This window comes from Podarcis pityusensis, assembly GCF_964106645.2.
Source record: "Podarcis pityusensis genome assembly, chromosome: 15".
NCBI classification, from domain to species: domain Eukaryota; kingdom Metazoa; phylum Chordata; class Lepidosauria; order Squamata; family Lacertidae; genus Podarcis; species Podarcis pityusensis.
This window is the reverse complement of record NC_138040.1, coordinates 12,431,102-12,454,722: the sequence shown is the minus strand read 5'-3', so window position 1 is coordinate 12,454,722 and position 23,621 is coordinate 12,431,102. Positions and strand designations below refer to the sequence as shown.

The 23,621-nt window shown below is 46.0% G+C and overlaps 1 protein-coding gene across 8 annotated transcripts in view; it reads left to right on the top strand.

The window, feature by feature from the left end:
* Window positions 1-23,621, top strand: part of CUX1 (cut like homeobox 1) — a 265,277-nt gene that overhangs the window by 185,516 nt on the left and 56,140 nt on the right. For 6 of the 8 annotated variants that reach the window (XM_080982750.1, XM_080982749.1, XM_080982752.1 and 3 more), the window contains 4 exons: window positions 1,529-1,630; window positions 2,296-3,125; window positions 4,087-4,252; window positions 7,139-7,195. The exons of 1 other annotated variant lie outside the window; for it this stretch is intronic. In XM_080982750.1, the coding sequence (XP_080838876.1) occupies window positions 1,529-1,630; window positions 2,296-3,125; window positions 4,087-4,252; window positions 7,139-7,195 (1,155 nt within the window). The remainder of the gene's footprint in view (window positions 1-1,528; window positions 1,631-2,295; window positions 3,126-4,086; window positions 4,253-7,138; window positions 7,196-23,621) is intronic. One more of the 8 variants, XM_080982746.1, reaches the window with a different exon arrangement.

The following is a 23,621-nucleotide window of genomic DNA, read 5'->3' as shown; positions in this document are numbered from 1 at the left end:
CAGCTCACATTATTACTTTCGCACTGCTTACCTATGAGTATATAAGACTAGTGTACAAAATAGAAAATAGATTGTAGCACAACAGAGAATAAAAACTGAATTGGTGTGAATCAACTACTGGGGTGCAAGCGGAGGCGTCTCTTCCATGAGGCAAGAGATGGGCAACTGATGGGTGCCGTCAAGAGCAGCGGGAAAAAAAGACCGCACAGACCTGGCCCTGAAGGGATTCACTTGAGGCTCCCATTCATTTAAACAAGGCTTCTGTGGGAGAACTTCCTCATTTATGGTTCTCTGTATCATGGGGGTGGGGGGGAGTGCCAGTTGGATTTTTCCGCCACGGATGCCAAAATACCTTGGGGTAACATAAGTTGCTGCCACTTACCACCCAAACTCTAGTAAAAGTCCCTACTGCCCTGGAGACATAAGGGACAGGAGCCTATTCTGCCTTAGGCACCCTCTTCATATCCATGTACAGCAGGAAGCGTGTTCCTGTATCACCGAAGAGGAATACCATGATACATTTTTTAATCAAGGGTGATGGAAAAAAACAGCTTTCAAAATTTTAGGATTTTTCTGCCTCTAGTTTTCTAAAAAAGAGAGAATTCATGCTTAAGGAAAAATTAGAATGATATTTTGTCATAATGCCAACTTGGAGAGTGACCAAGATATTTCAAGTGTTCCCTCCCCCTCCTTATGTCCGTTTCCTATTCCAGCCTGCAATACTGTGCTATATTCAGAATAATATTTTGCTTTTGATATCTAGCAGATTTTTCTTTTTCTTTTTTCAAGAAATGTGAGAAAGAACATGCCAATTTGTGCTTTTTAATAACTCTTTGCATTGCTGGTGGGTTGAAAGGAACCACATGTTTTTAAATAGGTCACAGAAATATTGTTATAAATCCTTGTTGCAAGATTACAGTGCTAGAAAACTTTGCCAAATTATCTCGAGATTCAGAGGAGTTTGAGAGGGCGAAGCACAATGGTGAGACACATGCTTCACGTGCAGAAAGTTTCAGATTCATTCCTTGGCACCATAAGTTAAGAGGATCTCAGGTGGGAGGTGATAGGGAAACCTTTTCCCCACCAGAGACCTTGGAGAGCCTCTCCTATACGTACGAGACATTGCTTGGCTAGATAGCATGGATCAGTATATTTCTTAGATGTTCACCCTACCTCTTGACCAGAGTCCCTAATGCAGCTCACAACACATCCATACATTACATTGTACCATTTTTAAAAAAACCCAGATTGCGCAGGGAAATATAGGATTCAAGGAAAGAGCGAAGACAATATTAAAAAGCAGAATTGTAAAATTCTCAACTGGGGGCGGAGGGCGGCAGTTTGAACCTGCAAATAAAATACTGCATTTTGCATATGCATAGGAGTACCAGATGTGACTGCAGATCCTTGTTTTATTTATTATGTTTCTCTAGTTCTCTCAAAGTGCTTCGCTGACAACAGATTTTGAATGGAAATGCTGATCCCCAGAAAGCTGCTTAACAGCTGATCATTTGCCCCTTTCTTCCAGGTAACATCACCACAAGAATCCGAGCCACAGAGGCAAGCTCTGATGAAGCTATCAAATCCATCCTAGAGCAAGCAAAAAGGGAGCTGCAGGTACAAAAAACAGGTAGGAGCTTCCGGTTGGAGTGACTCTGAACCTCAGGATACCCTGGAAACTATTGGCAAGAGACTTAAGAGTGTGCGAAAAACTTTAACCTGCCTGTTGTGTGCCACTAAAGGGTTAGTGACATCACAATCAGTGTCCAGGCACAAGTCTGATGTCTGTATGACAATAGCAATAGCAAATTGTTTGAAAGTAAAGGAATGTGTTGCTCTTTATTCTCTAATATAGAGAACTGGAATGATTAAAACATTGATAAGTAAGATGATGTTCATGTAATCATAGACAACAGAGTGTTGAAAAGTCAAGGACTATTGACCATTCACCAGTAATTCTTGGTATTTTGTGGGGCATGAAAAAGTTAAGGGAAATCTCACGCTTACTGGTAGACCTCAGGGTTCCAGTCAAGTAATTTTGGGAAAGAGCCATCTCTCGTCTTTATTTCCATCAGTTTATAGTAAAGGACTTTCGCAGCGGTTGGCTTGCAAATTTCAGAAACAACCCTTCTGAGACAAACATTGGAGATTAACTAGTAAATGACATTTTCTCTGGGCCTGCCTCTCTGGTTTGCACCACGGGGTGGGGCAGCAAGACTTTGATTCCAATGTGTTGGCGAAATCAGTTACATGGGCCCCAACATCTCACCATGCCTTCTTTGTTTATCCCCATAGCTGAGCCGGCTCAGCCACCTTCCACCTCGAGCACTGGTGGGTCCGACGATGCCATCCGCTCCATTCTGCAGCAAGCGCGGCGAGAGATGGAAGCACAGCAGGCCGCCCTCGAACCTGCCTTAAAAGCAACCCCTCTGTCCCAAGCTGAGATCTCCATCTTGTCCCCAAAACTTGTCCCCGCGCCCGCCATTTCTTCGGTCGCCAGTTATTCCCCCCTGGCCATGTCCTTGAAGAAGCACTCGTCGTCTGTGGATTCCAGTATCTCCTCCCTGCAGACTCTCTCTGGTCTGAAGAAGGAGGCCCAAGAGGCCCCCATCCTGGACCTCCACGGGATGTCTGATTCAACGCAAGGGGTGCTGAGGCACGTTAAAAATGAACTGGGGCGCAGCGGGGTGTGGAAGGACCACTGGTGGAACACTGTGCAGCCTGACAGAAGGAATGCCGCCCCTCCAGATGACCCCAAAGTGGAGGAAACCACCAGCGGGAAGGAGAAGGCCAGCAGCCAATCTCGGTCGGACCGTAACCAGCAGCTTCAAGGGCCTTCCTCTTCGGACTACTGGAAAGAGTGGCCCAACGCGGAGTCACCCTATTCCCAGAGCTCTGAACTGAGTGTGACAGGGGCGAGCCGCAGTGAGACGCCGCAGAACAGCCCCCTCCCTTCCTCCCCCATTGTCTCTTTAGCAAAGCCATCTAAACCTTCCGTTCCTCCATTGACCCCCGAGCAGTATGAGATTTATATGTACCAGGAAGTGGATACAATAGAGCTAACCCGTCAGGTCAAAGAGAAGCTAGCGAAGAACGGCATCTGCCAAAGGATATTTGGGGAAAAGGTAAGCGCTTAGCTGGAGCTAGTTTGTTGGTTTGTGCGCGTTGTGATGGTGGCCTTATGACTGTCTGGGACGTTATCTGCAGAAGGGGAGAATGGCAAATTTATCTGATTTATTAATTTGCATATTTCATTCATCCTCTTGCAAGAACCTGTATTTTTCAAAGAATTGGGCTTTGAAGGAAAACCAGAAAGAGGGAGACTATCCACCAACAGGCTTGTTGGGAGTAAGAGCCACAGAATGGTGGAGGTGGAGATGGTAGAGGAATGATGCCAAACATCTATCCCCTGCTTGCTGAGTGGCAGAAAACTGCTCAGTGTCTTCCAGCACAAGGGTGTTGTGTGAGTCTCCCGGGTCTTCTTCTTTGGCGATCACTCGTAGCCGAGTAAGATTGTCTTCCATAAACACGGTATTGACAATGAGTCCGTAAGTGACTGTGGAGGCCAATTCTGGATCCACACGTCCTTCCACAGTGAGGACATTGGTTTCAGGACAGGAGTTGATCATGGTGTGGATTTGCCAAGCGTGCCTTCCTCTTAGCACGTTTCTCCCTTTTGTCCTGACTTTGAGTGTCTTCAAAGCCCATGACATCTTTGTATCTGTTGGATAGCACATGGAACATGGGCAGTAAACACCCAGCTGCTTTTTCTACTTGTCTTCCTTCCATGTAGTCCCTTTGCTTCAATGCTCCCCCCTTGCCAGCTCAGAAGGGCAAACAACAGATAACCAGAGATGCGGCTGAAGGCATTCTTAACAATAAGAATGGTTAAAAGTGCTGTTGTGGCACCCTGCACTCTTCCTGCCAGCAGGTTGAAGAAGGCAGAGTGTGGCACCACCTCTCCTCTAGCAGGTGTCTCTCTTGAGGAATAAGAGCTGCATGTGGCCTGCAGGCCACCCCCTGATCTTCCCAGGTCCAATCCAGGGCACTGTTAATCCCGTGTCCTCTGTGGTTGCTTCCCTCCAGGTGCTGGGCCTCTCCCAGGGCAGCGTCAGTGACATGCTGTCCCGGCCAAAGCCATGGAGCAAGTTGACGCAGAAAGGCCGCGAGCCATTCATCCGCATGCAGCTCTGGCTAAATGGTGAACTGGGGCAGGGAGTCTTGCCATCCCAAGGGCAGCCCCAAGGCCAGGGTAAGTAGACAGTTGGACTCTTTTGGTGTGTTTTTTTAATGCCATACACAGGCTCGGCTTTCACAGTGTCTCCTTTGGTTTTGTACCCTTCCATTTAGACTGTAGTGCGAAATCTTTTTCAGCTGGAGGGCTGCATTCCTTTCGAGAGAATGTTTCAAGGTGGGAGGGGGCGAGCATGTGCAGGTTGGGACCAAAGTCGCAAGCACACCCCATTCACACTCAAACATCTCTTTCTCTCTCTCGTACACACACAAACATGCATAAAGCATCAGTGTTGTCTTTACCCTTCAGAGAATAGGTACCTGGGTGCCTCCAGAGCTGCCACTCACTGGTGTTGAGAAGGCAGCTGCTGTTTTGGTGCGTTTTCCGGCTCCTGGGCAGTGTCTGAAAGGGGAAATGCCCTGCAATAGGGGGAAAAATGCAGCTTGATGTGTGTGCAACACTGTGGCCATGACCACAAACGCCCTTTCAGCAGAATCACCCCCTCCCTTACTGGTATTGCATAAGATGACAGAGTGGACTGCAGCTGCCATCTTTTCCTTATCTTTGGGCCCGATAGGCTCTCCAGTGTGTGAGCGGTTGCCCTACTTTTAGAAACCACATTAAGGCAGGAGGCATTCCCACCCACACCCAAAAAACCCCCATAAGTTGGGCTTTGCTAAGGAAGAGCCGAGCAATTCCAGGAAAAGGTAAAGCTGCACTCTCTTTCAATGCACTCATGCCTGCAACCTGTATGCCTCCGTAAATGTGCTGGACGGAGGGTACCTGCATCCCTTGGTGGTGTTTCTCAATGCTGGGGCTTCAGGAACTCAAGTTGCACCTGTTTTTCTGCCTCCCTTTCCTTCAGCATCCTTGCCTCAACACGGAGGGCGCAAGTTAGCCTTGCAAAGTGGTCCACTTCACTGTGGAATTATGTGGGAGGTTTGATCTATTCCTTTCTTTGCTTAGAGTCCTTCCTTTTACAGTTAAAGGGCATCGGGGACTAGAAGTGAGTTGGTCCACCCATCCTCCACCATCCTATTCAGAACGATTCCACGTGAATCCGATTAAATTGGAGGACATTTGCCAAGTGTTGGAAAGTAATTTGAATTTAATTTGGATCCATTCTGAATCAGCAAAGCCACTAATCCTCCATCTGACCCCCTGACCCCAGACATCTCTAAGAGTCTGATGGGGCTATCATACAGCCTGCACTTTCCCTACCCTTGACTTGCAAAAATGGGGGTGGGGGGCTAGAAGTAGCTGCTTTAATAGGGCCAGGAATATTTGCAGCAACACATGGAAGCATGGAAACTGCATGCTGTGTGGTTCTCTAGTGTCCTCTGGCATAAGGCAGCTTCCTGGGGCTTATCACAGTGCTTCCCAGGAGCTCTCTCAGTCATTCCACCAGCCTTGGGAAGTTTGCAGATAAAACCATCTACTTCAGATCAGCCCAAACTCTGGAGGGCTCTTGGATCCCATTTCAAATGGATCTAGAATGCAGATGCAATAAATCTAATAGCTAGCGCCTCCATTTTAAGATTCCACCCCATCACCAAGCAGACTCAGTGCCTAAACTAATTAAGGTAATTTTCAGGCCTTGCTTCTATGCAGAGAGAATCTTAAATGCCTTTCAAGGGGGAGAGTTTAACAAATAGCAGATCAAACTGGTGCATTTGGGCAGGATTTCATTGGATAGTTTTTATTTGTGGTCGAAAGCACCAAGTGGGTGTGGAAGAAAGGCACAATTTCATTAGGATGAGACTTTAAAGGGCTTGTCAATGGCCTGCTAGAGAGGGCATTCCTAAATTATCTGAAAGAAACTTAAATATGATGCAGAGACTGTTGACCATCACAAGGGAAGGTCCCGTGGTTTCTGGCATTTGCATATTGGGTGAACAGCTGAAATCATGGAGGATGTTGACAAAGGGCTACTTGATAACTGTCCAGTTGATCTCTGGATTTTTCACACTTACTAGATTTTACAGAATTGTCCACTTCCTCTTGTGATCGTCGACACTGCATTTGGACACTTCTTGTAATATAAATGTTGAATCACACAAGCAGAAGTAAAACTGGCTGCTTATGAGGCACTTAACCGTGTGGAACCAACCTCAGTTGAGCAGCAGGAATCCCTTATTTGCTTCTTCTGTATGCATGGTAGGGGTGAGCGAGAGAGCCCTCCTTGTTCCATCAACCAGGCTTGCCTTGCGCACCCTGGAGCATCCATGCACGGGTATCACAATTTAATAAGGTGCATACCTAAATCACATGGTCTATTCCTCAGTCAGTCATGGGTGTGGAAATGAATCAATCACACCATTTGGGCCTATAGGCATTGGATTTTACATATGTTGTGCCCTTTGCAAATGTAGTATTTGGGAGTGTTGCTCCATAGGCAGGTTCTTGCTCCTCTACCATATGTAGAGAGCAGATAACTGTGGGTATCCTCTGTACCTGCCCTAGAGTCTCCTCCAAACCACCCCCTGGATCAGAGATGGGGAGCCTGTAGCTCTCTAGATACTGCTTACTACAAAATCTCAACATCCCAGACTGCTGGTTATGTTGGCTGGGGCTTAGGGGAGTGCAACAACATCTGGAGAGTTGCAGGTTCTCCACATCTGATCTAGGTTTAAAGCAGGGGTGTCTAACCCCAGGCCCTCCAGAAGTTCCTGGAGTCCAGCTTCAGCCCCAGGCAGCATGGCCAGTGATCAGGAATGATGGGAGTTGTAGTTCAGCAGCAGGTTCCACTTTCCTGGTATAAAGGAATGGGAATTGAGCTGGCTTGATATTGTGCTGCTTTTCTCTGTTAGTCCTGGGCCATTTAATGACCCTCATTTTGCTGGCAAGTTGTAGGCTATGTTCCTCTCCTATCTCTTCCTGATAGTCCTCCTTTTCTTTCTCCAGTTCTTCACTCTGTGTCATCACTGCAAGATTCCCTTCAGCAGGGATGCGCAAGCTCAGGTAATCAGCTGCTTTCTTACAAAATCTTTTGCTTGGTTGCGTTGTGTTTTGGCTTCTTCATGGGGCGTGGGGGAGCAACCTTTGTTCCATTCTGTTCTGTTGTGTTGGAGTTGCACCTTCCATTTCCTGGATTTTTTACCCTGCAAAAAGTTAAAAGGTTTAATTCCTCATTTTCCCCCAGTTACTCTGTCTTTGGTTTTTGTTTTGTTTTGTTTTTACTTGTTAAAGTGCATAGCCTGCCTTATGATTCAGGAATTGCATTATGTTTAAAACCCACAGTGCAGCAACTAAAATCTAACTAATTGAGCAGCATCAGATAAATGACAAACACAGCTTAACACACACACATACACCCCACTTTTAGTGAGATGCCTAGAGGTCAAAAAGGAGGGAGACAAACCTTTCTAAGAAGGGAGTTTAAAAGCTTGGGTGCCACGATCGAGAATGCCTCATCCCAAGTAATCTTCTACTGAGTTTCTGGAATTAATAGCTCCGTGTGTGTTGTCCTTGGGGTGGCAGAGGTGTTCAGTGGATTGTGTTCGTTCTGCTAGGGGTGGGGTGGGGGAATTCCTTGGTTTTGTACTAAATGACAATTCAAATTAGAAAGATAGTCCTATGACTCACATTAAGTGCTACAGGATCATAGCGGTTGAGGGTGATGAATAAGCCAAGACGTCTCTTGTTCAGATTTTGCCTCTGCGATGAACTTCATAGGTAGCCTTTGTCAAACTACTCTCTCTCCCATTGGCTGTCTGTGTCCCTCCTCTATGTGAAGTATAGGGGTAGTTTGCCTTAATGGTCGCTATCAGGGGTCTTTCCCTGCCACTTCTGGTGGCTTGTGACCAGGGGCGGAGGAAGGGGGGTGCAGTGGGGACGGGCTGACCTGGGTGTCACCAGTGGGGGTGGGTGGGTGACAAAATGCCAGGCGGCACTCACCACAGGGCCTCCTGAGAGGGACACGGTGGTTTGGGTGCCTGCAGGCTCCGCACTGCCCCAAACGGTCTGCCCGCTGCCTCCCCCCAGCTGTAGGGCAGCTGAGTGGGAGAAGGCACACAGACTCCTCGGAGGCCCCACAAAACATCTGGCCCACCCCTCAGGGCACGTGTGCTGCCCCAGGCGCCCAATTGACTTGCCCCGCCGCTGCCTGTGACACCCCAGTGTCAACCACCATGTTTTATTAGAACACTGTGCACTTGTGAATTCTGTTTTAAGGCAACTTCACGGTACAGACTCTTCCCTAGAGTGGATCCACAGAAAGGTGTGCTAGAAGTGACTGGCTAGTCAGTTTGAACGGTGCTGCTTTGTAAGAGAGTTTTTGTACAGCTCATTCACAAGGCATCTTCTTTTCCCATATACTGGTTCTAACTTTATAAAGACTTTAAGACACAAGCAGGGAAGCAGAGCTGAACTCAGTGTGCTCATCTTCATGGCGTGTGTATCACCTTGGGTCTGCCCGTCTCCATTCTAAAATTGAACTCTTAATTTGCTGATACAGTCCAGGGTAATCCTGGGGGACTTTCAGATTTCTCGTTTTATTTGTCTTTCTTTTTGAGTCCCATTCATCATTCCAGGCTTCATGCTGCTCAGGGAATTGTGGTTGTTATGGGATGCAGTAAGAGGTGGGGTTTTTTCTAAAGTGAAAATCCTGAGATAATTTGTATTGTGACATGCACAAATCCATTTTGGTGAAACTTCTGGCAGTGATACTTCTTTCTAACATCACAGGGATGTGTGGCAGGCAAAAGAGCCGCTGGCTACCAGTGGCTGGGCTGTTCAAACCCTGGAAAGGGGAAAGGCAGGGTAAAAAGATGTAGGAACATGAGAAAGCTTGGAACCTTGTTGGACTCCAATTCCATCAGCCCCAGCCAGTGTGGTCAGGGATGATGGGAGTTGTAATCCACAGGTGTCCCTGCCTCTGCAGTATGCCAAGGAAGATGTGGAGATTAGGGAAGTATGTTGGGGCTTAGAAGAGGGAGTGATACAGCAGGAAGGGGCAGCAGAATCGAGAGGGGAAGGGAAGCTGGGTGAAGCTCTGAGCAGAGAAAAGAAGGGGCACATGGCCAGGAGCTCAAAAAATGAAAAACCTCATAATTGATTTGAAGTAACTGGTCAAATTATTGACTGCAAGCCTGTAGCTGCTTATATGGCACTTTAAAGCCGCAAATCTTATAAAGAGACACTCTTCTTCCAAAGAAAACACTTCCTTGGGAAACTCTGGTTCTGCATCTGCAAAATGTGAATTGTGGCATCCTATTCTCACCGCCATGCTCTTTGGGGAACAAATGAAGCTGATTAAAACAAAAAAACCGTTGCATGTGAAAAGTGCAATCTGGAGGATAATTTGAATTGGCATTTGCTCTAAGGCTCCTTAGGAAGGAAGTAAATGTTGAAGCAGAGTTCCTACTTGAAGGCAGCATTTTGGAGAGGGTTTTGTGCAACTTGAGTTAAATGAATTATATGTGTGAGGACATTGAACTAGGTTCTACTTATAGCTTTCCATTAATAATTGGGCTGCCTTGAAACTTAACCTGGGAATTCTAAGATGGGAATATAAGTTCTGGGAACTGGTATAACAGGTCTGCAAGATTAAATTTTAGACCATTCTGTGAGGGGACAGGTTGATTTTGTTACCCATCCCAAAACATTGGGATTGGGTGGAGCATAGATTTGTGGCTGTTTCTAATGATTTATAGCAAAGGTAGGCAGACTTCTCCCTTGTAGGATCTACTTGGTTTTTACTAGAACTCCAAGATCTACCAACCAGAGCCAGGCGTAAAATACTTCTAGTTAGAGAGCAGGGTGCCTCTGAACACATTTAGAACTGTAGGTGTTGGTTTACAGTAGCAGAACTCAACTGAGTTCACAGTCCTCTTGCACAGAAGTCTGCTTCTTTTTAGCTTTCTTCATTTCAGCAATGTATCTGAGGTGGAAAAAAGTAAAGAGAGGGTGTTGTTGCTGTTGTTAAACAATTGGGAGTCAGAAACTCTTGCCAATCTGCCGCCAATGACCCAGAGAATTTCCTGTTGGTCCTAATCTACCTTCTGCATGCCCCTGTCTTATAGGCACAGTACTCAGAAATCTAGCTGCTTTGCTTCCTGCCCCCTTTACCTTGGGCCTGTCCTTAAAGGTTCTTCCATCTGTTGTTTTTCAGTGCTTAATAGTTTTTGGATGGTCAGCATATAGAGTGGCCCAAAAGTAGGAATATTTTAATTAATAAATACAGTGGTACCTCGGGTTACATACGCTTCAGGCTACATACGCTTCAGGCTACACACTCCACTAAGCCAGAAATAGTGCTTCAGGTTAAGAACTTTGCTTCAGGTTAAGAACAGAAATCGGGCTCCGGCGGCGCGGCTGCAGCAGGAGGCCCCATTAGCTAAAGTGGTGCTTCAGGTTAACAACAGTTTCAGGTTAAGTACGGACCTCCGGAACGAATTAAGTACTTAACCCGAGGTACCACTGTAAAAGGATTGCTTTTCTTTACTGATACTATGAATGATGAGATCTCGAGTCAAGAACAAAGTGGATTCTAAAGCAGTATGCCTACTTTTGGGCCACCCTGCTAATTGTCTTTACTGCTAATTATCTTTACTTAGAGAATGTATACTGCTGTCTTCCTCTCCCACCCCTTAGAGGAGCTGATACGATGGTCAGGTAAATAATAAAGCACACCAGTGGAAGTAGATAAATAGGTACCGCAGCAGCGGGAAGGTAAACGGCATTTCCGTGTGCTCTGGTTTCCGTCACAGTGTTCCGTTGCACCAGAAGCAGTTTAGTCATGCTGTCAACATGACCCAGAAAAGCTGTCTGCGGACAAACACCAGCTCCCTTGGCCTGAAAGCAGATGAGCGCCGCAGCCCCATAGTTGCCTTAGACTGGACTTACCTTACCTATGCTGACATCTAAAACTTTAAAAGGCCTGGGGAAATGAAAAGATCTTCCTCAGGTGCAAAAAAGAAATCCAAATCATTACCAGCCAAGTCTCCCTAGAGGAAGTATTCCAATGTCAAGGCTCCCCAAATGAACTACTAGGTTCCTTTTCCACCACAGCTCCCTTGCCTTCCTCTGCATCTTCTGCCCCTCACCTTCTCCTCCTTCAGCCTCTCTGGGATCTTTCCTATCAGCTCTTTCAAGCTAATGACTTTGGGGTTTCTAAAGAGTACAGAGCTTTGCCATGCAGGAGGGCTTGACATCTGCCCTCCGCTTGCTTGAAGAGCTGCTGGTTTACCATCACACAGCAAGAGGGTCACAGGTGGGAGGACAGCACCAGGCGCTCTACACTTTCTTGGCAGCTGGTGGAAGCAGTTGGCAATGGTTCCTGACAGCCAGGTGGCATTTCCCGTTGGGTGCCACTGCAACTGGCAGGGGGTCGCCTTAGCACTGGGCCGCTGAGGGAGCCTGCCTTCCTGAAGGAGCTGGAGAGGAAATGGCATTGAGAGTGTGTGAGGTGAAGGGTGCATGTCTGAGCATGAACTCCGGCACTTCCTTGGATGGGGTCCCAGAGCGAAGCATAAACAAACCTAGGTTTAGATTCCTGAAACAAAGAAAATTGTTTCCTTGCTAGGAAAGTGAGTGCCTTGCATCTTTTAGTGGTTCTTTCAGAACGGAACCTTTAAAATAAAGTTCAAAAATAGCCTGGTTCAAACCATTGGTCTGTCTAGCCCATGGGTAGGCAAACTAAGGCCCAGGGGCCGGATCCGGCCCAATTGCCTTCTAAATCTGGCCTGTGGACAGTCTGGGAATCAGCATGTTTTTACATGAGTAGAATGGTCCTTTTATTTCAAATGCATCTCTGGGTTATTTGTGGGGCCTGCCTGGGGTTTTTACATGAGTAGAATGTGTGCTTTTATTTAAAATGCATTTCTGGGTTATTTATGGAGCATAGGAATTCATCATTTCCCCCCCCAAAAAAATATAGTCCTGCCCCCCACAAGGTCTGAGGGACAGTGGACCGGCCCCCTGGTCTAGCCCCATGCAATCTACTGTGGCTCGTCTTTCAGGCATGCGATCTGAGCTATTTTCCCTGGGGATTGGCTATGAGTTCTTCTGCTTGCAAAGCGTGTGCTGTGAGTCCTCCTCTGAAGCTCCCATCAGTCCACCTAGCCTGACAGCAGCTGTATAAGGCCTCAGGTAGTGACTGTTCCTTAGACCTCCTAGAACCTGAGATCCTTTAGCTGGAGAAGTCAGGGATGGAATTTGGAAGCTTTTGCATGCAGATCAGTTAGTCTAATACGAAGCACTCGGTCGTTTGGTCCATCTAGGCCAGCTTTGCCCCTGGATTGGCAGTGACTCTTCATAATCTCAGGCTGAGGCCTGGCCCAGCCTGCTGCCTGGCATCCTTTAAAACAGCCTTTCCCCACCTCATTCCCTCCAAATGTTTTGAGCTACAACTCCCATCATACCAGCCAGCACAGCCTGGGATTGAACCCAGAGATCTTCTTTGCGAATAACAGTATATTTAAAACCACTTCAGAGCTTTTGTAAGGGCTCACGGGATTTCTTGCTTCTCCATACAAAGCAGTTTTATCCATTTAGAGAGCAGCTCTGCAAAAAAGAAGGGTCCGTCTCCTTGACACACTTGTTCTCTGCAAGGAATGCTCAGTCTCGTGGTCTGAAGTGGTGCAGTGAAGATGCAGGTTAAGAATGATATTCTGACACACCAAAATTCCATCATTCCTCAGAGTAACGAATTATTTCCATTACTAGAATTTTGTCACATAGTCTTGCACTGAGAGCAGGTAGCAGACGTCATCTCTCCTTTCCCTCTGTCCCCCTCCATATCTTCTCATACTATCCATTTATTTATTTATTACTTTTGTTGCATTTTTGATTATTTTCTCCCCTCCTTTTCCCCGCCCCCAACTTCCCATTTAGGAACTCAGATCCTAAAATAGTGCCAATTTCAACTGGCAGATGTTTTGTGTGCCCTTTTGCAAAAGGGACTGAAATTAGCCTGTCAGTTGGTACCTAAATAAAGCAGCTTGAAACTGCCTTTTGTCCAAAAACTTCACAATTGCTACCCTCAGAGGTTGCAGTGTTTTGTTTTATCTGATGGGGGGGGCAGAAAGAACATATTATGCAAGCAATAGTCTGGAAGCGTAGGCAGGAGAAGAGATGGCTGCAAATAAACGTCCCAGGCACTATCCAACAGCAGCAAGCCCTATCAGGACCTTTGAATCTAGCTGTGATCTAGTCCCAGTGAAAGAAGATTGGTTTATGAAGATGACAGAACATTCTGAGTTGGGTAGATTAACTGTGAGAATTAAAGAACAGAATGAAGAAAAAAATCTCAAAAAATGGAAATATTTTGTGGATTACTTGGGGGGGAAAAACCCCTATGGTTATGTTAAAACATATGCAGGATTTGAAGTATAGCAGCGGATGAGAATTGCAGTTTAATAATTTATAATCAATGTTTATAATGGGTAAAAGATAAGTAATATAGCAGCTTCATAAGGTAAGAAAAGAACACCATGGGAAATCAACGGATCTGAGAGATTTATTCTTTGTAAAATTTGAAAAGTTAATTTTAAAAATGTTATAAAAAAAAGAATCTAGCTGTGATCTAGACATTGAGTAGGAGGTTGCAAGGGCCAGGTCAGGTTCAGGCTCAGAACTAATTGCTGAAGATAGGAAGGCCATTGCACCAGAGGCTGTTAGGCAGGAGCCCCCAGACAAGCATCCCAGAACCTGTAGGGCCAAAGCCTTACAGGCTTTGAAGAACCAGATTCCTCCCAACACATTTCACCAGTCCGGTAACACAAGGGAGCATATCAGGAGGGAGCCTATGGAGCGGTGCCCATATTCAGGCCAGAGAGTTGACCCTTTCAGGCTCCGATGTTCTCCTCAGGGGGGTTAGGCTTGGAGGAGGCAGTCTGGAGATGGAGGCTGAAAAGGCCCCAGTCTTATCCCAACCTTTTGTCAAAGCAAGTTGCTCACTTAGAGCTGTCCACGTTCACGCAACCTGTTTCCAAACCTTGCTGCAGTCTCCATGGTATGCAGCATCGGACCAAAACATGACAAGTGCTCTCTTGCATAAGCCCCTTCCGTTTCAGTGAGGCTTGCGCAGGACAAAATCTTGTTTGACTGGGCCCCAAACGCTGGGAAGGAGCCAGTATTACAATGCCTTAATATAAATCTTGCAGTGCAGCGATGTCTGGAATACTGTGCACAGTCCCAGTCAGTTCTACTCAAAAATGGCACCGCAGAGCTGGAAAATATGCCGGGAGGAGGGCCAGTCAGGTGGCTGGAGCGTTCTCTCTACCAGCAAAGGCTAAATCATTTGAGGTTTTTCCGTTCAGGAAAAAGACAACTAAGTGGGGCACAATCATGGGTTATAGACACGATGTGGAGAAAGTGGATAGAGATCCCCCCCCCAATACAATAACTTGAAATTCATTGTTCATGAGGATTCAGAAATGACATGTCGTCGCAAAATAGGGCTTTCTCCCTCCTTCACAATACTGGAACCAACAAAGATGGAAGGCCTTCTTCACACCTCGCACAGAATTTGCTGCCATAAGGTTTAGCAATGGCTGCCAACTTGAATGGCTTTGAAAAGGGATTTGGTGCATTCAGGATGGTCTGCCCATCAAATGATGCCTGTGTGCTGCTCTCTCCAGGATCAGAGGCAGCATGGGGGACAGAAACAGCAGGAGAAGCCTATAGTCTTCATGTCCAGCTTACGGGTTTCCCAGAGGCATCTTGGTTGGCCACTGTGAGAAACAGGGTGCTGGGCTATAGACGTGAGTTTTCATCTGATCAGCCTCGGTCTGCTCTTACATTCTTAATATGTGATTAATTTATGGAATTTAGTGCTACAAGATGCGATGGTGGTTGCCAGCTTGCCGTAAGAGGAGACGTTTTGTCAATTGCTGTTAGCGTGGTGGCCAACTGGGGCCTCCATATTCAGAGGCAGCATGGTGCTGAATGCCAGTTGGCTTCATGCCGTGCTTCCAGCCGACCACCATAAGTAGCAGCCTTTAAGCTCTGCTGGGGAGCTCCCTGGAGGCATCTCTTTGGTCACTGTGGAAAATAAGAAACTGGACTACAGTACCTTCGTCCTCATCCCTTTAATGTTCTTTATGGTTGCCGTTTTCCTTTTCTTTCATGTTTATAATTAGACACAATTAAACACATGTAAGGCTGCGACAGACAGGGACTGCTTGTTTGTTTTTCGGCTTTGTGCAGCACGTACAAAAACGTAGGCGCTTTATAAATAACAGGAGGAGCAGCAACTCCTGGAGAAGTTCTCCTACGTAAGCCTCCTGTTTGTTTCAGCGAGGTTTGCCCAGGCCAGGAGAACTTCCCAGTGATCTTCTCTCTATATTTTTATCTTCTGTTCTGGCAGAATTGATTTCCTGCCACCTCTTCAACCTATGATTATTTAAAATGAGAAAAGTAACTTGAAAATGCACTAATTGCAATGGGGAGGGAAGGGAGCAGAAGAGAAGGGGAAACACTGAGCAAGGGGAGAGGGAGGGAGGGAGAGAGGGAGGGAGAGAGGGAGGGAGGAGAGAGAGAGAGATTTAGGCCCAGGGCTGGGTTAGCATTGGGACTCCCCAGGGGCAACAGAAAGATGTTATAATCAATTACCACATCATAACACTGATGTATGATAATTACTGAGTCTTCCTCCTGAGAGAGTACAGCATTTGGCTGGGATGCGGCTCGTTCATGGTCCACTGCCTGATTAATATGCAAATAATAGGCTGATTGCATGATGAATGCGGAAAATGAGTTGGCTGATAGCGCATCCACCGAAGCGGGAAGATGATAAATTACTTTTTACTGACTGTCCTACATTTAAGTACCCTCTCTCAACAATTTTTTTTAATCACAAATTAAGGAAAGCAGGATGGCACAAATGTGAGGATGTGTAAAATAATGTACCTTAATAGCTTTTATTATAACTTCGGGGCGGTTTGCAGGAGCATTGTTCGCTCTTGGAAGCAGGGAGGCAAATATTCGCAGAGTGAAAAAGGACCAGCCTAGTTGGCGGCAGTCAGGGGCTTGTGGTAAAGAATAATCTCCCAAAATAGAGGGAGGGGGTCTGAATGGGGGTGGGACTCCTTGTCCGCAGAAGTCCTCTAGTCCTCAGCATATCTAGTTGAAGGATTTTGGATTCCTGAGCTGGGGAAGACCCCTGCTTGTGCCTGGGACCTTGGAAAGCTCCTGCCAGCTAGAGAAGACCCCACTTGGCTAGATAGATTTGTAGTGTGACCACGTAGAAGACAACAGTGGCCTTTGCTGGAGGAAAGTGGTCCGTTCCTCTGAAGTACCATGGTTAAGTTCCAGGTGCCACATTGTAAAAAGTATCTAGGCAAATTGCTGTGGGTTGGGTGGATGGCAGTGAAAAGGGCCAGTGGTAAGGAAAATTGGTTCTGTGGGGAAAGGTTGAAGGAACCAGGTGTGTTATTTAGCATGGAGAAGGTTTTGTGGGGGGGTTCTTAAAATACCCAAAGAGCAAAGACTTGGCTCTCTGTGCAGCTACCTCAGAGAGCAGGACTTCAATGTAATAGACTGAAGTTACAGGAGGGTATACTTCAATTAAGCATTGGAAGAAACTTTCTGACAGTAAGGAAGTTCAGGAATGGAACCAATGACTGAGAGGTGTGGCGGGCTCTCTCTTTCTCAAGGCCTTCAAGCAGAAGCTGGAAAGCCGTCTGCTGGGGGATGCTGTGGTTCTGGATTTCCTGCACTGAACAAAGGGTTGGACTTGATGGCCAAAATACCCTTTCAACTCTGATGCCTCAGTTCACCCATCGACCTGCCTAAAGAGCCTCAGCTCTGTTTTAGTATAGGGTGTGACGAGATCTGTGCATGGATATGCTGTGAAAATTACTTTAAGCTGTACAATAGGAAGGAATAACGTTGGAACTCAGAATCACCCAATTAAATTGATGGGCATTTGAAAGTACCTTTATCTACTCCGTGGAGTGCAGTGTACATGGATCTCCTCCCAGTCTATCCTCACAACAATCCTGCGAGGTGGGTTAGGCTAAGAAGTAGTCACCCAATGAACTTTAACAAGTTCAGCATTCAATCTATTACATCACAACAGCTGTCACAACTTATCAAAGTATGTAACATTTGGGGGAAGGGGCAGAATCTGTCACAAAGCATATCTAAATTCAAATAAAGCAAAAACAATTCAATAAACATAAGATATATTCAACATTAGAATGAAATAAACTTAATATAGAAAAGGGGAAAAACTTACATAATAATATTAATAATAAAAAAGTAATCCAGAATACTAGTTCAAGTCTTACTGCATTTCATGGGACCACAGCAGCTTGACTTGAGAGAGAAAGTGGAGTCCTCTCAGTTTGCTAGATGGTTCATTGTGCCAAGGCGCATGACAAAGACCTCTGAGTTTAGATTACGTAAAAAGAGGATTAGACAAAATCATGGAGGAGGATTGATCTAACTTCTGTGTCACAAACAGTGTACATCTGGAAACAGACAAGATGAGAACTACGTTCGTGCTCTGATTAAGGGCTTTGCAAAGGCATCAAGTTGGCCTCTATAAAAAAAATTGGATGCTATACTAGATTGCCTTTCCGTTTATTCAACAGGGCTGTTCTTACATCCTTAGGGAAAGTATCTCTCGGAAAGGATAAAAAGCAGTGGGTTTACGTTACCACAGAGCAGAATTAGGGTATCAAATGCAAATCATTGACTCTTTGTTTCATTACACACTATTGTGGAATCTCTTGCTCATTCATTCCATTTTTATTTTGTCGTCTCCCCCCCCCCCCTTATCCTTTGGGTTTGGGTCAGGTCAATAATAAAACAGAACACCTTTGTGGAAGAATGCCCATATTGTGAAAACCATTAGGGAAGGGAGGCATAGCTGCCAGTGCTTTGCCACAGTTGTGTTTTATAGCAGCTTGCGTTAAGTGACACCTAAAACATAGAGCAGCAAAAGATGTACCCAAACAAATATACCTTAGTGTAGCACATGGGAAAGTTATTGGTTGTGCTGGCCTCTGCACTTGGGTGAGTAGATTTGGGCATGGTCTGCCTGTGAATCCCGACTTAACAAGGGAAGGCAATATCCCTGACTGGATGTTACTATTATGTCTAGCAGTCTGTGTCATCCTGATGACATCAAGAGTACCATCACTGGCCCCTTTGAGCAGCTCGTGTCCCTCTTGTTCAGTTTTCAAGCTCAGTTGTGGGGGGCTATGGATGTTCTTCAGTGAAAACATCAATAGTGGCAGAGAAACTTCATTGAACAACACTTTGCCCTCAACTCCTGATCTTCCCCAACATTCTTTATTCACACAGGGTGGCAGTGGGCCTAACCTGTGGCATGAGTGTGACTTAAAGTATGCCCCCAAAATCCATGGCAGCCATGCAGGGGTCCTTTGACAGCCCAGCCTATATGGAAAAGGTTTTCTCAAGAGAAACTTGGAAAACCACTGCTGTGGCAATCCTCAGATTTCTCCCCCCCCCCCCCAAAAGGTGTATCAAAAGGTAAAGAGAGACCCTGAATTGCCCTTGGTAGACGTTCCACAGCCATGTGTTTCTGATTTCTTTTTGAAGCCATGGCCGGAGCAGGGAACCCTTCCCAGCAGAAGTTCACAGCAGCTGCCTGCCCTCTCTGGTTGGTCCTTTCCCGCCCCCCGGTATTAATTTATACATAACTTTTGGATTTGACTAGTTTGGCATGAACCTGAAGCCCAGGCCCTGGACTTAATGAGAAGTGGTACATCAGACCCAACCGCCAGGAAAATAATGTCTGGGTTTTGCTGGAATGTCACGGCATGGCCTGTCATTTTGCTTCAGCGGCTTGTCCTTCCAACTGCGCAGTCCGCCTTATGGCACGCCAGCAGTAAAAATGTCACTCCCGATAATTACTTTTTGGTGGAAATGCTTGCTGACTTCCTACCTTCAAGCTGTTTTTTACACAGTGGGGAGATAATAAGAAATGACTTTATCCTGACTGCTCAAATGAACACTAAATGGAATTTGGGTTATTATTACTGGAGATCGAGGGCCGTGCACTGGAATTTAAATAGTGGATCAGATCAATGGTAGACATTTCTTGGCAAATCATAGTGAATCTGCTTTTCAGTCCACTCCAGTTTCCGATTGAACATGGCCTTTGTCTGCTTGCTATCTGGAGAGTGTAGTATTTATTTCTCATTTTCTTCCTTAGTAATTCCCCCCCAGTTGTATGCATATGGGTGGATTTTGCCTTTGCTGTTGTTTTCTGTCTTTCTTTCTTGGTCTCTTGTACATGGGGCCTGCACTTATTCCTACATGGTTATATACATGGGTTTAATACCTTGTCTCTGGCTGGCAGGCAAGGATGAGTTTTTAGACTCCTGCTGCTGCTTCTTGAGGAAAAGCTGCCCCATACCAGAGAGAGACAGGCATTGCAGGTGGCCATGCCAGACCCTGAACTGAAATGGGTGTCTTCCCCAGTTTAGTGACCCTTAAGGTTGTGGCGCTGTGGGTTAAACCACAGAGCCTAGGGCTTGCTAATCAGAAGGTCGGTGGTTTGAATCCCCGCAACAGGGTGAATTCCCATTGCTCGGTCCCAGCTCCTGCCACCCTAGCAGTTCGACAGCACCTCAAAGTGCAAGTAGATAAATAGGTACCACTCTGGCGGAAAAGTAAACAGCGTTTCTGTGCGCTGCTCTGGTTCGCCAGAAACGGCTTAATCATGCTGGCCACATGACCAGCTGTACGCTGGCTCCCTCAGCCAGTAAAGCGAGATGAGCACCGCAACCTCAGTCGTCCACGACTGGACCTAATGGTCAGGGGTCCCTTTACCTTTAAGGTTAAGGCACCTGATCTGCAAGTGGGATCCTGAGGTGCAGCAGGTCCATTGACCAGACAAAGGTAGACAGCCAAGCTCTAAATGCTTATGCCAGGCCTGGAAAATCCATTGGCCTCGTTCTACCTGCCAATCCTCAGGAGCTGATGACACAGACCTCTGCTCTCTTCTGAGGCCTGGACACACACCATCCACAGTAGTTCCCTTTTTAAGTACAGTGGCACCTCTAGTTATGAACTTAATTTGTTCTGGAGGTCAGTTCTTAACCCGAAACTGTTCTTAACTAGAGGCGTGCTTTCGCTAATGGGACCTCTTGCTGCCGCTGCGCCGCCAGCACATGATTTCCATTCCCATCTTGGGGCAAAGTTCTCAACTCAAGGTAACTCTTCCAGGTTGGCGGAGTTTGTAACCTGAAGCATTTGTAATCTGAGGCGTTTGTAACTCGAGGTATCACTGTATTGGTTGGTTTAGAGCTGAAATAGAGAACCAGTGGCCCTCCAGGTATGGCTATTGGAACTCTGACTCCCTCCATTGTTTTTCATGCAGCCTCATTCCAACGAATGCTCTACTGTGGTGCTAGTCTGCTTGGAAGTCTGCTTCCTCACTACTTCTGAACACAAACCTGCTTGGAACCCCTGTTTATCGTAGGCAGGAAAAATGTCGCTTTAAGCTATGTTGCCTTCTTGCTAATGGCTCAGATCAGGGAAGCTGCATTTGCACAAAGGAGCCCTCCATCGGACCTTCTCTACTGCTGCTCTTTTTCAGACACACACACACTCACACACACACACACACCCTGGATTTGCCTCTTTGTCCTGTCAGAGAGCTGAGTGATACAGGTGCTGAGCAAATGTATCATGTAAAGCCTCTGTCATGCTTGCGCACTGCGGAATCAATCCTCCACACACTGTTGAAAATGTCTTCTATTTGTTCACAAATATCATTGGATTTTCAGTGTCACTTCTCAAATTTTTGAACCCGGTGGTGTTGGATTTTTGAGGAAAGATGTGTGTTTCTGTGATTTGAGAAGCCGCGAGAGAATGAATGTGTCCACATGTGTTCCACTTCCTTTTCATCTTGTGCATTGTTCTATGCTCCCCGTTCCCCACATGGTGGGAAATCCAGGGTCCCTTTTTATAGGACTAGTTCCTTTCGGAAGAAAGGCTCCTGGAAACTCCTGCTTTCCCTGCAGTATTTTGTGTACGATATATTGGCTGGTACCTTATCACAGGGATGCATGGTAAGTGTGCAGACAGTACTAGCCATGGGAATTTCAGCAGTCTTCCAAATCCAAAGCTGTTTCTGAACCCCATGAAATCCAAACTGCTGAGAAAAATCTGAATGACTTCCATCGGGCCAGCTAAACTGGTTTTAGCCTACTACTTGCAGGTGGGTGCAACTTCCAGGTACATTCCAGGAGAGGAATCCGAAATGATCATTTTACAGTCATTTGTTTTAGCCAAAGGTGAAACCAGCCCCTGTTATGAAATTCAATAAAAATTGCTTGAGAAATAGCTGTGAAAGGGATTCCTCAATTTACACCAAGGACATTCTATAGGCAAAGAAAGTTTTGCCTTTCTAGCTTGTCTAGAAAGTGGCGTTGCTAATAAAATCCCTTCTTTAATACAGTGATTGGCTAAATTTGCTGAGTAGCCCCCTGAGCCATTGTCTGACATCATAGAACATAGAATGCTGCCTACTGAGCCCCAGTCATTGAATGTTGGGATAGCTCACTCAGTTGAGCATGAGATTCTTAATCTCAGGGTTGTGGGTTCAAGCCCCACGTTGGGCAAAAGATTCCTGCATTGCAGGGAGTTGGACTAGATGACCTCCATAGTCCCTTCCAACTCTACAATTGAAGCTCCTGGCATAATTTTGGATAGAATGGGGAAAGGTTGGGATGTGCTTAGAAGAAAATTCAGCTGGGAACAGAGAACGAAGAAGCTTATACAGACTCCTTGAGAAGGACAGCTTGCTTCAGCTGACTTGGGAGGCTATGTATCCATGAATCAGGGAGTCAAGATGTAGAAAAACATCTCACAGAACCCAGTAAACAGGTTCACTCCTGTGAGACAGAGGACAGAGTTGCAGTGGGGACAGAATTCATAGAGTGCATCAAATTAGCCAGTCAAATATTTGATTCACGAGTTTGTGTGTACATATTGGGATTTGTCATTTTGTCTGGGTAACAGTTTGTCATTTCGTGTACCGCCTTCTTTGTTACAACCTTTAACCTAAACAAATAAATGTTGATTGATCATGCTGCAAAGCAACTTTATTTATGAGCCCACTAAGAGGGCAGGCTGGCTGCTTCAGGTTTGCCCCTTCAGAGCAACAGATTTCCCTTTAGCAGTCAAAGAAAGCCCGCAGAGAGGAAGTCAGCAAGCAGCTCCACAGAAGTCAAGTTCAGACAGGATCGTTTTTTGAAAAGGATAGGCCAAAATGCCCTCCACACCATTTGTGGATTGCAGATTGGGGGAGACGAATTTCAACTTTTGGAGAGCAAAATCATTCAACTCACTTTTTTTAAAGGGGGTGGGGGGAAAGGGGCAGTTAAGGACTGGAAGGTCTGCAACATAATTCCACGCAGACTGAGGCATCATGGGAGATGAATGGCCACCGCAGACACCAACACTCACACAAAGATCTCCTGCCCCCACAGTGAGTGTCTTTAAAAGGTGCAAAGCACAGAGAGACTTTGCTGCCCTAGCTACCCATAAATCCACACCCTAAAAAGGAGACAAAGCATTTCACTACCCCAAATAGCACCTCCTCCCAACACAGGCAAAAATAGTTACATTTGCCACCACGTTATTGTTTGTGTTCACTCTTGATGGGACTGTCTATTTATTTTTTTTATGCCCATAGATATATGTATATACATATACATATCTTTATGCCCCATCAAGAGGCCAAGGCAGGAATTCAAGGCAGTTAGACTACCTGCAGGACCTTAGAGAGCTCCCAGGGTCCTTCAGAGACAGCTGTTGTCTCTACAAGCGCCTTGATAGGATGGAAAGCATATGTACGTTGACGAGACTGGTCATGTAGAAAGCCCCTACCTCTTCTCAGAGGAGCTGACTGGTTGTTAAAGGGCCCTAAACTTACACTGCACCTTTTGGCTCCTGCAGGACAAGGGAGATGGGGTACCATGGGGAAATCCTCTGAATCAAGAGGAAACAACAATTTGAATATTTTTTTTCTGGTAGGTATTTGGCCTGCTTGGAGTGTCTGGCCATCTTACTTTTGGTGCTTTTTATCTGCTGCTCTGGGCTGTTTTTAACATGTATTTTTGGGGTTGGGCTTTTTATTTTATTTTATTTAAAACCATTGTTTTAATTATTCAAATGCGCCATCTTGGACTCATATTATAAATGGAAAGGAAGGTTGAGCAACCCTTAACTGCTAGATAGCACCATCCCTAGTGAGGAGCCTGACCATCTTTGAACAGCTTGGGGGCAAAATAATACTTCCAATCCTTTCTCATACACCCTTCTCCCTTAATTTCCCTAGTCTACTGTCCAGAACACATAGTGACCCCTACGAATACAGGCTGTAGAAATCACATACTGAATATATGAATTTTTCTTCTTGCGGTGGGGTGGAGAGAACTCATATCCCTTTGTGGGTTTC